Genomic DNA, 12,065 nt, shown 5'->3' on the forward strand with positions numbered 1-12,065 from the left:
ATGTGAGCAAGGGGTCAGCAATGAGACAGGTGAGACTGTGGTAGAGTGAGTAGGTTGGCATCAGAGAAGTGAAGTGTGAGTGTTGGGTAGTGAAGTATGTGGCTGGGGTCCAGCTCTGCCTCCCTTCAGCTCAGAAATACTAGGATTTCTGGGTGCAAAAGCTCTAGACCATAAACTCCTGGTGGGCAGGGAACGTGTTTACTAACTCTGTTATATTGTACTCTCCCAACGACTTAGTACAGAGCTCTGCACACAGTAGGTGCTCAATAAATATGATCGATTGTTTGATTGATTGGCTGAGTGCAAAGCTCCATACTAGCACTGAAGAGGAATACACAGATAGGAATTAGGTTTAGCCCTGGGCCCAGAGAGGCTCGTAATCTAAATCATTTATTCTTAGATTAGGGAGAGAGGACTAGGGACAGGCAGATGAAGACACATAAAGAGCAATGAAACAATCAACACATTAAAACAACCTAAGACAAGTAAAACACAACCAAAGTGAAACTGAATACAACATCACATTAGCCCTAGGGTATGAAAATCAGAAGGGCATCTCGGGCCTGCTGCCTGTGGCTCTGTCCTTCTGTCTGGCCTGCCATCTGTCCAACTGCCCCCCCCCCACCACTTTCTCCCTGTTTCCCCCTGCACCTTTCTTTGCCCCCTCCACCCATCCCCTGCCCCTTTTCCTTGCTCCAGCCTTTTCCTAAGTCATGGCCTTCTTCTAGGTCATGGGTTCTAATCCTGGCTCCTCCAAGTGTCTGCTCTGTGATCTTGGGCAAATCACTTACCTTCTCTCTGCCTCAGTTACCTCATCTGTAAAATGAGGATTAAAACTGTGAGCCCCACATGGGCAACCTGATTAACATGGGACAACCTGATTACCTTGTATCTACCCCAGCACTTAGAACAGTACTTGGCACATAGTAAGCTCTTAACAAATACCATAATAATAATAATAATAATTCTCCATGAGTCATGGATACACCAGTCCATTGGCTGCAACTGTCTTCGAGGTCATTCAGTCCATTCTGCAGCCCCCTACCTGGACTTCCTCTCCAAGCTGTCTCCCCTCTGACCTGATCCACCCCAGCCCCATCTCGGCTGGCCCTAGGGTAGCGGCAGGCCCAGGCACCTAAGAGATTTATAAGCTGAAAGGAGCCCAATGGCGCGGCCTCCCCAGGGAAGACAGCTGAGTCCTGGGAGAGATGGAGGGTGCAGGCCGGCCGGCCCACCCGCCTGCTGACCTGCCGGCCCACCCACTGGATGCCCCACCGAGGCCAGGCCTCAGATCCGGCTTCATTAGTTACCACTGCGAGACATAAACAAGTTTCAGACAACATTCTCCTCAGCCCAACCCAGCCCAGGCCAGCCCAGCCCTCCATGCCTGCTTCATTTCTAGCTTTCCTTCCCTGCCTTTCACCTCGGTGTCACAACACAAACTGAAGCCCAGGGGGTCAGTTGCTAGGGTGGGGGGAAGGGGAAATAATAATAATAATAATGATAGCATTTGTTAAGCACTTACTATGTGCAAAGCACTGTTCTAAGCACTGGGGGGATACAAGGTGATCAGGTTGTCCCACGTGGGGTTCACAGTCTTAATCCCCAATCAATCAATCGATTAATCATATTTATTGAGCGCTTACTGTGTGCAGAGCACTGTACTAAGCACTTGGGAAGTACAAGTTGGCAACATATAGAGATGGTCCCTACCCAACAGTGGGCTCACAGTCTAGAAGGGGGAGACAGAGAACAAAACAAAACAAAATAACAAAATTAACAAAATTAACAAAAATTAACAAAATAAAATAAATAGAATAGATATGTACAAGTAAAATAAATAAATATATAGAGTAATAAATACATACAAACATATATACATATATACACGTGCTGTGGGGAAGGGAAGGAGGTAAGGTCGGGGGATGGAGAGGGGGAGGAGGGGGAGAGCTGTTTACAGCCCAGTTTACAGATGAGGTAACTGAGGCTCAGAGAAGTTAAGTGACTTGCCCAAACTCACACAGCTGGCAAGTGGTGGAGCTGGGATTAGAATCCATGACCTCTGTCTCCCAAGCTCGTGCTCTTTCCATGGAACCATGCAGGAAGGGGACTGAGGCTGCGGGAGGAGGACAGGGGCTGGGGGAGGGGGACAGAGGCTGGGATAGGAGGTGGGAAGCAAAGGAACAGACGGTTTCCCATGGATATAATGATGGCATTTATTAAGCGCTTACTATATGCAAAGCACTGTTTTAAGCGCTGGGGAGGTTACAAGGTGATCAGGTTGTCCCACGGGGGGCTTACAGTCTTAATCCCTATTTTACAGATGAGGGAACTAAGGCACAGAGAAGTTAAATGACTTGCCCAAAGTCACACAGCTGACAAGTGGCAGAGCCAGAATTTGAACCCATGACCTCTAACTCCAAAGCCCGGGCTGTTTCCACTGAGCCACGCTGCCATGGATATAGAAAATAGACCTTTCCGAATTAAAGATCGTATTTGAGGGAGAGGCGGGACCAGTGGGGTAACTCCGAGCTAAGAAACCAGCTCAGAATTACCCCACCCAGGTAGGGTTTCTGGCCCTCGAGTGGGCTCCAGCCCTAGATGGTCCTAGAGGAAGGTGGGAAAGGTGGGAAAGGTTCCCTGAGCTGGAGGAGCTCCCAGGCCATGGGGGGAGGGGGGGCGGGGAGTAGGGGGTGTGCGGGGGTGTGTGGGGGTGTGTGTGGGGGTGGAGGGATGTGTAGCTGTGGGGGGATGTGCACACGCTGGGGTCTGGAAGAAATATTGTAAACTCACTGGAGTGTAAATTCCTTGAGGGTAGGGAATGCCTCTACGTGTCTACCAACTCTATTGTACTGTACTCTCCCAAGTTCTTAGTACAGTGCTCTGCACACAGTAAGCGCTCAATAAATACCATTGATTACTTGATGAAAACCAGGGGAAGGATCCGGAGCAGGGAAATGTTGAGTTGGTGATGAGGTGTGAAGTCCTGCTGGGACCGCCCCCGGGAAAATTCCAGCCCAGATGGGTTCACCCCCAAGTTGCAGAAGAGAAAAGAAAGCAAAGCCTCTTTGAATGTCACTGCCGCCCTCCCTCCGCCTCTCCCCATCTTTCCCCGCTTCACCCCCAACCTCCCCTCCACATATTGGAGCCGGGGAGGAGGAGCGGCGGGGAACGCTGCTTTAAATTTGCTCTCCAGCCCTCAGCGCTCAGTGGGGCCTCGTGACCCGTTTGGCTTTGAACTGACCCCCCCTCCCCCCACCAGATGATGAAGCCTGGAACCCCCGTCCCAGTCCCCCGCCCCCTCCCCTCCACGGGTCCCAAAGGCCCCACACAACTGGAGAAGGAAGGACTGACGGATCCAGAATGGAGCTCTGAAAAAGATAGCAGATCGTCCTTTCCTTTCGAACAATTCCCCAGCTGTCCACAGCAAGCCAAAGCATGGCAGCAGGTTACTCTCAAGTTCCCTCAGTCAAACAACACTTTAGTGGCTTAGAGGGGGACATGGGAGACATGGTATAATAATGGTATTTATTAAATGCTTACTATGTGCCAGGCACTGTTCTAAGCGCTGGGTTAGATACAAGATAATTGGGTTGGACACAGTCCCTGTTCCACGCGGGGCTCACAGTCTCAATGCCCATTTTACAAATGAGGGAACTGAAGCCCAGAGAACTAAAGTGACTTGCCCAAGGTCACACAGCCGACAAGGGGCGGACCTGGGATCAGTATGCTGGGCAGCACCACTGAGGGGCTGGGGCCACTGCCCCAAGGTCACATAGCATAAAGAAGCAGCTTGGTATAGTGGACAGAGCCCGGGCCTAGGAGTTAAAGGTCATGGGTTCTAATCCCGACTCCACCACTTGTCTGTTGTGTGACCTTGAGCAAGTCACTTCACTTTTCTGCGCTTCAGTTCCCTCGTCTGTAAAATGGGATTTGAGACTGTGAGCCCCATTGGGGCCCCATTGGGGCCCAATTTGCTTATACCCACTCCAGCGCTTAGTACAGTGCCTGGCACATAGTAAGTGCTTAACCGATACCATCATTATTATTATTATTACTGGTCAGCATCACTGGGGGGTGGAGGGGCGGGGCCACTGCCCCAAGGCTTCTCCAGGCTCCTAGAGGTCTCCAGGGGAACTCATAGCTGGCACAGCTGCCGGACCGACTGGTGCTGAGCGCAGGGGAGGGGGCTCTGAGCTAAAGAGGGTGAGCAGAAAACTGGGAAGGGGTCAGTGGACTTCGGCTTACCAGGGGGAAATGAACCCTTGGGAAATCTTTCCTTCCCAATCCTTCCCCCCCAGATTCCATCTGCCCAGCATTCCAATCATTTTCTCTCTGTTCCCTGAAAACCACTGTAACAGAATCTTCCCCCTTCTCCTGGAAACAAGATAAAACTTGGCTTTTAATAATATTTGTGGTGTTTTTTGATAATACTTGTGGTACTTGTTAATTGCTTACTATGTGTAAGCACTGTACTAAATGCTGGGGTAGACATGAGGCTCACAATCTAAGAGGGAGAAGGAACAGATATTTAATCTCCATTTGAGAGATGAGGCAGAAAGGTCAAATAATAGTGGCAGAACCAGGATTAGAATCCAGGTACCTTGACTTCCAGGCTCATGCTCTTTCTACTACATCCTTCAGCTTTCTGTGACACAGTCCTCTCTCTGGCTCTTCTCCTACCTTTTTGACCACTTCTTCTTGGCCTCTTTCACCAGTTCTTCCTCTGCTTCCCACTTTCTGAGTCCTTCAAGATTGGGTTCGGGGCCTCCTTCTCTCCTTGGTTTACATCCACTCCCTTGAAGAACGCATCCACTCTCCTGGCTTCATCCTCCATCTCTATGCAGATGACACCCAGACCTTCTCCAGCCCAGACCTCTCCTTCTTAGCAATTTTGCATCTCCTCCTACCTCCAGGACACCTCTAATCAGAGGTCTCGCTGGCACCTCAAAGTCAAAACTGAATTCCTCATTCCCTCCCAAATTTTCTCCTCCTCCTCCTCCTCCTAACTTTCCCATCACTTTTGACAATACTACCAGCCTATCCTCTCAAGCCCACAGCCTCCACATTATCCTTGACTCTTCCCTCTATTTCACCCCACCTCCCCAAATATAGTGGTAATTTATTCACTACATCTCCAGGGCTTCCCTCTTCCTCTCCATTCCCCAGACTGGTCCAAGAACTTGCCACATCCCAACTACTACACCAGTCTCCTCGCTGACTTTCCTGCCTCCATTGTCTCCCTTCTTGGTCTCCCCTCTCCTGACCATACTTCACTCTGCTGCCCGGATCAAGCTTCAGATCCCATTCCCTCTCATCTTATAAAATCCCTCGCCCCTTCCCTCCTCCCCTCTTTAACTTCCATCTTCCACAGCTCACTCTCCACTGGTTCCTTCCCCTCTGCCTTCAAACATGCCCACGTCTCCCCCATCCTAAAAAACCCCATCTCTTGACCCCAACTCCCCTTCTAGTTATTGCCCTATCTCCCTCCTACCATTCCTATCCAAACTCCTAGAACGAGTCGCCTACGCTGCCTCGAATTTCTCAATGCCAACTCTCTCCTCGACCCCCTCCAATCTGGCTTCAGTCCCCTACACTCCACCAAAACTGCCCTCTCAAAGGTCACCAATGACCTCCTTCTTGCCAAATCTAACGGCTCCTACTCTATCCTAATCCTCCTCGACCTCTCAGCTGCCTTAGACACTGTGGACCATCCCCTTCTCCTCAACACGCTATCCAACCTTGGCTTCACAGACTCCGTCCTCTCCTGGTTCTCCACTTACCTCTCCGGCCATTCATTCTCAGTCTCCTTTGAGGGCTCCTCCTCCCCCTCCCATCCCCTTACTGTAGGGGTTCCTCAAAGGTCAGTTCTTGGTCCCCTTCTGTTCTCTATCTACACTCAGTCCCTCGGTGAACTCATTCGCTCCCACGGCTTCAACTATCATCTTTACACTGATGACACCCAAATCTCCATCTCTGTCCCTGCTCTCTCTCCCTCCCTTCAGGCTCATGTCTCCTCCTGCCTTCAGGACATCTCCATCTGGATATCTGCCCGCCATCTAAAACTCAATATGTCCAAGACTGAACTCCTTATCTTCCCTCCTAAACCCTGCCCTCTCCCTGACTTTCCCGTCACTGTAGACGATACTACCATCCTTCCTGTCTCACAAGCCCGCAACCTGGGTGTCATCCTCTACTCCGCTCCCTCGTTCACCCCTCACATCCAATCCATCATCAAAACCTGCCTATCTTACCTCCACAACATCACCAAGGTCTGCCCTTTCATTTCCATCCAAGCCACTACCTTGCTGACTCAATCTTTCATCTTATCCTGACTGGATTACTTCATCAGCCTCCTCTCTGATCTCCCATCCTCCTGTCTCTCCCCACTTCAGTCTACACTTCACGCTGCTGCCCGGATCATCTTTGTGCAGAAACGCTCTGGGCATGTCACTCCCCTCCTCAAAAATCTCCAGTGGCTTCCTGTCAACCTACGCATCAAGCAACAACTCCTCACTCTCGGCTTCAAGGCTCTCCATCACCTCGCCCCCTCCTACCTCACCTCCCTTTCTCTCCTTCTACAGCCCAGCCCGCACCCTCCGCTCCTCTGCCGCTAACCTCCTCACTGTACCTCGTTCTCGCCTGTCCCACCGTCGACCCCCAGCCCACATCCTCCCCCGGGCCTGGAATACCCTCCCTCCACACATCCGCCAAGCTAGCTCTCTTCCTCCCTTCAAAGCCCTACTGAGGGCTCATCTCCTCCAAGAGACCTTCCCAGACTGAGCCCCCTTTTCCTCTCCTCCCCATCCCCCAGCCCTATATCCTTCCCCTCCCCGCAGCACTTGTATATATTTGTACAGATTCATTACTCTATTTATTTTACTCGTACATATTTACTATTCTATTTATTTTGTTAATGATATGCATATAGCTTTAATTCTATTTGTTCTGATGATTTTCACACCTGTCTACGTGTTTTGTTTCGTTGTCTGTCTCCCCCTTCTAGACTGTGAGCCCATTGTTGGGTAGGGACCATCTCTATATGTTGCCGACTTGTACTTCCCAAGAGGTTAGTACAGTGCTCTGCACACAGTAAGCACTCAATAAATACAATTGAATGAATGAATAAAACATCATTTTGTACACTTTTGTCAGCTCCTCAAAAACCTCAAATGGTTGTCCATTCCTCCCAGCATCAAACAGAAACTCCCGGCCATTGGCTTTATTAAGGCATTCAGTAAGTAAGCAACATCTCCTCTAATTATCCTCATTCCTTTCCACTACCCCCCGGCTCGCACACTTTACTTCTCTCAAGTCAACCTACTCACTGTGCCTCCCTCTCATCTCCCCATTTGCCTGACCTCCTGCTTGGAACTCTTTCCCCCTTGTAGACCGTTAATCCATCCATTTCCAAATTCAGCCCTGAAGTCATATCGCTTCCAGGAGGCCTTCCCTGATTAATCCCTCATCTCCCCAACCTATTTCCCCATTAACTACCACTTCAGCATTTCCATGGATGGTCATTTAAGTACTTGAGTCATCACCCACCCTGCCCTACAACCCCAGCTCCCCTCTCCAACCCGCCCTACCACCTCAGTAGTGTGGCTTAGTGGAAAGAGCATGGCTTGGGAGTCAGAGGACCTGGGTTCTAGTCCCGGCTCCGCCACTTGTCTCCTGTGTGACCTTGGGCAAGCCACTTCATCATCATCATCAATCGTATTTATTGAGCGCTTACTATGTGCAGAGCACTGCACTAAGCGCTTGGGAAGTACAAATTGGCAACATATTGAGACAGTCCCTACCCAACAGTGGGCTCACAGTCTAAAAGGGGGAGACAGAGAACAAAACCAAACATACTAACAAAATAAAATAAATAGAATAGATATGTACAAGTAAAATAAATAAATAAATAAATAAATAAATAGAGTAATAAATATGTACAAGCATATATACATATATACAGGTGCTGTGGGGAAGGGAAGGAGGTAAGATGGGGGGGATGTAGAGGGGGACGAGGGGGAGAGGAAGGATGGGGCTCAGTCTGGGAAGGCCTCCTGGAGGAGGTGAGCTCTCAGTAGGGCCTTGAAGGGAGGAAGAGAGCTAGCTTGGCGGATGGGCAGAGGGACTGGGGGCATTCCAGGCCCGGGGGATGACGTGGGCCGGGGGTCGATGGCGGGACAGGCGAGAACGAGGCACGGTGAGGAGATTAGCGGTGGAGGAGCTGAGGGTGCGGGCTGGGCTGGAGAAGGAGAGAAGAGAGGTGAGGTAGGAGGGGGCAAGGTGATGGAGAGCCTTGAAGCCCAGGGTGAGGAGTTAACTTCATTTCACTTCACTTCACTTCACTTCACTTCTCTATGCCTCAATTCCCTCATCTGTAAAATGGGTATTAAGACTGTGAGCCCCAGTTGGGGCAACCTGATTACCTGTATCTACCCCAGCGCTTAGAACAGTGCTTGGCACATAGTAAGTGCTTAACAAATACCATCATAATTAGTAGTAGTAGTAGTCATCGCTCGTAGCTTTAAAGTCGGCTGCTTCCCCACCCTATACTTTATTTGAGTGTCTTCCGATTGTGAGTCCCAGGGGGGACAGGGACAGTATACGACCAGATTATTTTATATCTACCCCAGAGTTTAGTACAATATTTGGCACATAGGAAGTGCTTCAAAAAATACCACCCCAGAGGGACAGGTACTATGACCAATTCCCGGCTGCGTCTTCTTTCATTCATTCATTCAACCGTATTTATTCATTCATTCACTCATTCAATCGTATTTATTGAGCGCTTACTGTGTGCAGAGCACTGTACTAAGCGTTTGGGAAGTACAAGTCGGCAACGTATAGAGACGGTCCCTACCCAACGACAGGCTCACAGTCTAGAAGGGGGAGACAGACGACAAAACAAAACGTGTAGACAGGTGTCAAAATCGTCAGGACAAATAGAATTAAAGCTATATGCACAACATTAATCAATCAGTCAATCAATCGTATTTATTGGGCGCTTACTGTGTGCAGAGCACTGCACTAAGCGCTTGGGAAGTACAAGATGGCAACATACAGAGACAGTCCCTACCCAACAGTGGGCTCACAGTCTAAAAGAGCTCACAGTCTAAAAATAACAAAATAAATAGAATGGTAAATATGTACAAGTAAAATAAATAGAGTAATAAATCTGTACAAATATATACAAGTGCTGTGTGTGTCTATATATATTAGATATATAGTTATATATCTAATATATATAGTTTTCCCAGCGCTTAGTTCAGTGTTCCTCATACAGTAAGTGTTTACTAAATACTAGGCCTACTACTACTACTAGAAGAAGCAGCGTGGCTCAGTGGAAAGAGCCCGGGCTTTGGAGTCAGAGGTCATGGGTTCGAATCCTGGCTCCGCCACGTGTCTGCTGTGTGACCTTGGGCCAGTCACTTCACTTCTCTGAGCCTCAGTTACCTCATCTGTAAAATGGGGATTACGACTGTGCGACAACCTGATCACCTTGTATCCCCCCCCCCAGCGCCTAGAACAGTGCTTTGCACATAGTAAGCGCTTAACAAATGCCATTATTATTATTATTATTATTATTATTATTATTATTGCTACCACCAAAGTTATGATCGTGTCCGTCTCGGCAGCTGGACCGTAAGGACCTCGAGGGCAGGGATGGTGTCCCCCTCCCCCCGGCTTCCAAGGCCGCCCAAGCGGGGGCGCGCAGCCCACCCCCAGACCCACCCCCACCCGCCCACCCACCCAAACAGACTCACACTCCCTGCCGTCTGTCTCCGTGGTCGGTCCGTCCGTCCGTCCGTCCGTCCGTCCGCCCGCCCGTCCGTCCGTCCCGCATCCTCGGGCCGCCCCGCAGAGGCTGTGTCGGCCCGCGCCCCGGCGCTGACCCCGTTTCTGCGCCGGGGGCGGGCGGGGGGGGGGGTGCGGAGGGCGGGGCGCGGGGCGCGGGCCGTCGGGCCGGCAGTGGCCGCACTCTGGACTCCGGAGCCGGGGCTGCGGACTCCGCAAGTAAGTGGCGGCTGCCGGGCCCCAGCGCGCTCGAGGGACGGGGGCGGGAGGGCGGGCGGGCCACCCGGACGGGCCTCCGGGCACCTCGGGCGCCCGCAGAGGCAGCGGCAGCGGCAGCGGCAGCGGCAGAGGCGAGGTGTCGGGGGGCCCGGCTCCAGGGGGGCTGCCCGCAGCGGCAGAGGCACAGGGAGGCAAGGCTGGCCGGGGCCAGAAGGGCAGCCCACTGTTGGGAAGGGACCGTCTCTATATGTTGCCAATCTGTACTTCCCAAGCGCTTAGTACAGTGCTCTGCACACAGTAAGCGCTCAATAAATACGATTGGTGATGATGATGATGATGCCCGGAACGGCTGCGGCGGGTTGTCAGGGTGCCCGGGGCCCGGGGGGTGGGGGGCCCGGAGCGGCAGCGGCGGGTTGTCAGGGTGGCCGGAGCGGGGGGCCCGGAGCGGCAGCGCGGGATGTCGGGGTGTCGGGGTCCTGGGCGAGGCTTTTCTCTGAGAAAGGCGGCCAGGCACGCGGAAGAAAGCGCAGTTGTACCCCCCACCCCACCCCCCGGCCCAGCCTGGGCTCGTAGGCAACAGGAGACGGACTGGGCCCCGGAGAGCCCCCTCCCCGCCCCCGTCCCCAGGACACGGGCGGCGGAGGGTGCGGACAGCACCGCCCTCGCGGGGGCTGAACCCCGGGGGAGAACCCCTCGACCCCTGGCCCCGGCACAGCCCTTCCTAAGGCCCCACGAGCGCCCGTGGGAAAGAGGGCTCGGGGGCTGACCCGGCCGGGCGGCGGGGGGTCTGTGCCCCTGCGCGACTTCGTGTGTCGTCTGTGGGTGCGCGCCCGCCCGCGGGGGTGACTGTGTGTGTGTGTGTGTGTGTGTGTGTGTGTGTGTGTGTGTGTGTGCGCGCGCGTGTGTGTGGTGTGGTGTGGTGTGTGTGGTGTGTGTGAGTGCGTTGGGGGGCTCTGGGAGGGAAGCGGTCCGAGGGCCAGGCAGGCTGCTGAGAGGCTGGCTTTGGGACGGGGAGGGAGAGGACTGTCTTGCACAGTGTCCGCGCACCGTCAGGGATCAATAAATGCCACTGATTGATTGGCCTTGAGCATGTTGGCTCTGGGTACAGCCCTGAAGGACTGTGCTTTAACCACCCCAGGCTCTGCCATCAGGTTGGGGCTGGTACTGCCGGCTGCAATTCTGAGGCTCCCTAATGCTTCAGAATCACCTGGGCAGAAGAGTTCCCATCACCATCTCATCCCCACAGCCACCTCCGTCACCGCCACCATCTCCATCTCTACCACCACTACCATCACCGCCGCCATCTCCATCATCATCATCACCATCTCATCATCACCACCACCGTATCCATCACCACCTCCACCACTTGCATCACCTCCATCACCACCATCACTGCCACCCCGACCATCATCTCCATTACCACCTCTATTACCATCACCGCCTCCATCACCTCCTCCACCCCCATCACCACAATGTCCACCACCACTATTGCCTCCAACATTACCACCAGCGCAGCTGCCGTCACCACCCCCACCACCATCTTCACAGTCTCTCCCCACTCCAGGTCGTACTTCACTTTGCTGCCTGGAGAAATTTTCTAAAAAAAATTCAGTCCATGTCTCCCCACTCCTAATCAACCTCCAGTGGTTGCCCACCCACTTCTGCATCAAATATAAACTCCTTGCCATCAGCTTTAAGGGACTCATTCTGCTCCCCGCTTCCTTCCTTACCTCACTAATCTCCTACTAAAACCCAGCCCACACTCTTTGCTCCTCAAACACCAATTTACTCACTCCACCTTGATTTTGTCTGTCTCTGCTCAGGCATCCCCGCTCTGGCCTGAAATTCCTTCTCCTATCATAACTGACAGACCACCACTCTCTCCATCATCAAAGCCATACTAAAATCATATCTCTTCCAAGAAGTCTCCCCTAACTGACCTCTCTTCCCAACCCTGTTTGCCCTTCCCTGGGTCACCTATGTAATCCCGGCTCTGCCACTTGTCTGCTGTGTGACCTTGGGTAAGTCACTTTACTTCTCTGTGTCTCAGTTAC

At 52.3% G+C, this 12,065-nt stretch overlaps 1 protein-coding gene across 1 annotated transcript; it reads right to left on the reverse strand.

The window, feature by feature from the left end:
* Positions 1-4,138: 4,138 nt before the first annotated feature.
* On the reverse strand, positions 4,139-11,551 carry LOC119940417 (basic proline-rich protein-like). Its single transcript, XM_038760677.1, has 5 exons — positions 11,387-11,551; positions 10,601-10,732; positions 10,359-10,504; positions 9,891-10,174; positions 4,139-4,197 (listed from the first exon to the last, which is right to left on the reverse strand). Exons 1-5 carry the CDS (start codon positions 11,549-11,551, stop codon positions 4,139-4,141), a joined length of 786 nt encoding a protein of 261 aa, XP_038616605.1.
* Positions 11,552-12,065: the final 514 nt, after the last annotated feature.

This window comes from Tachyglossus aculeatus, chromosome 18 (assembly GCF_015852505.1).
Source record: "Tachyglossus aculeatus isolate mTacAcu1 chromosome 18, mTacAcu1.pri, whole genome shotgun sequence".
In the NCBI taxonomy this organism is placed as follows: domain Eukaryota; kingdom Metazoa; phylum Chordata; class Mammalia; order Monotremata; family Tachyglossidae; genus Tachyglossus; species Tachyglossus aculeatus.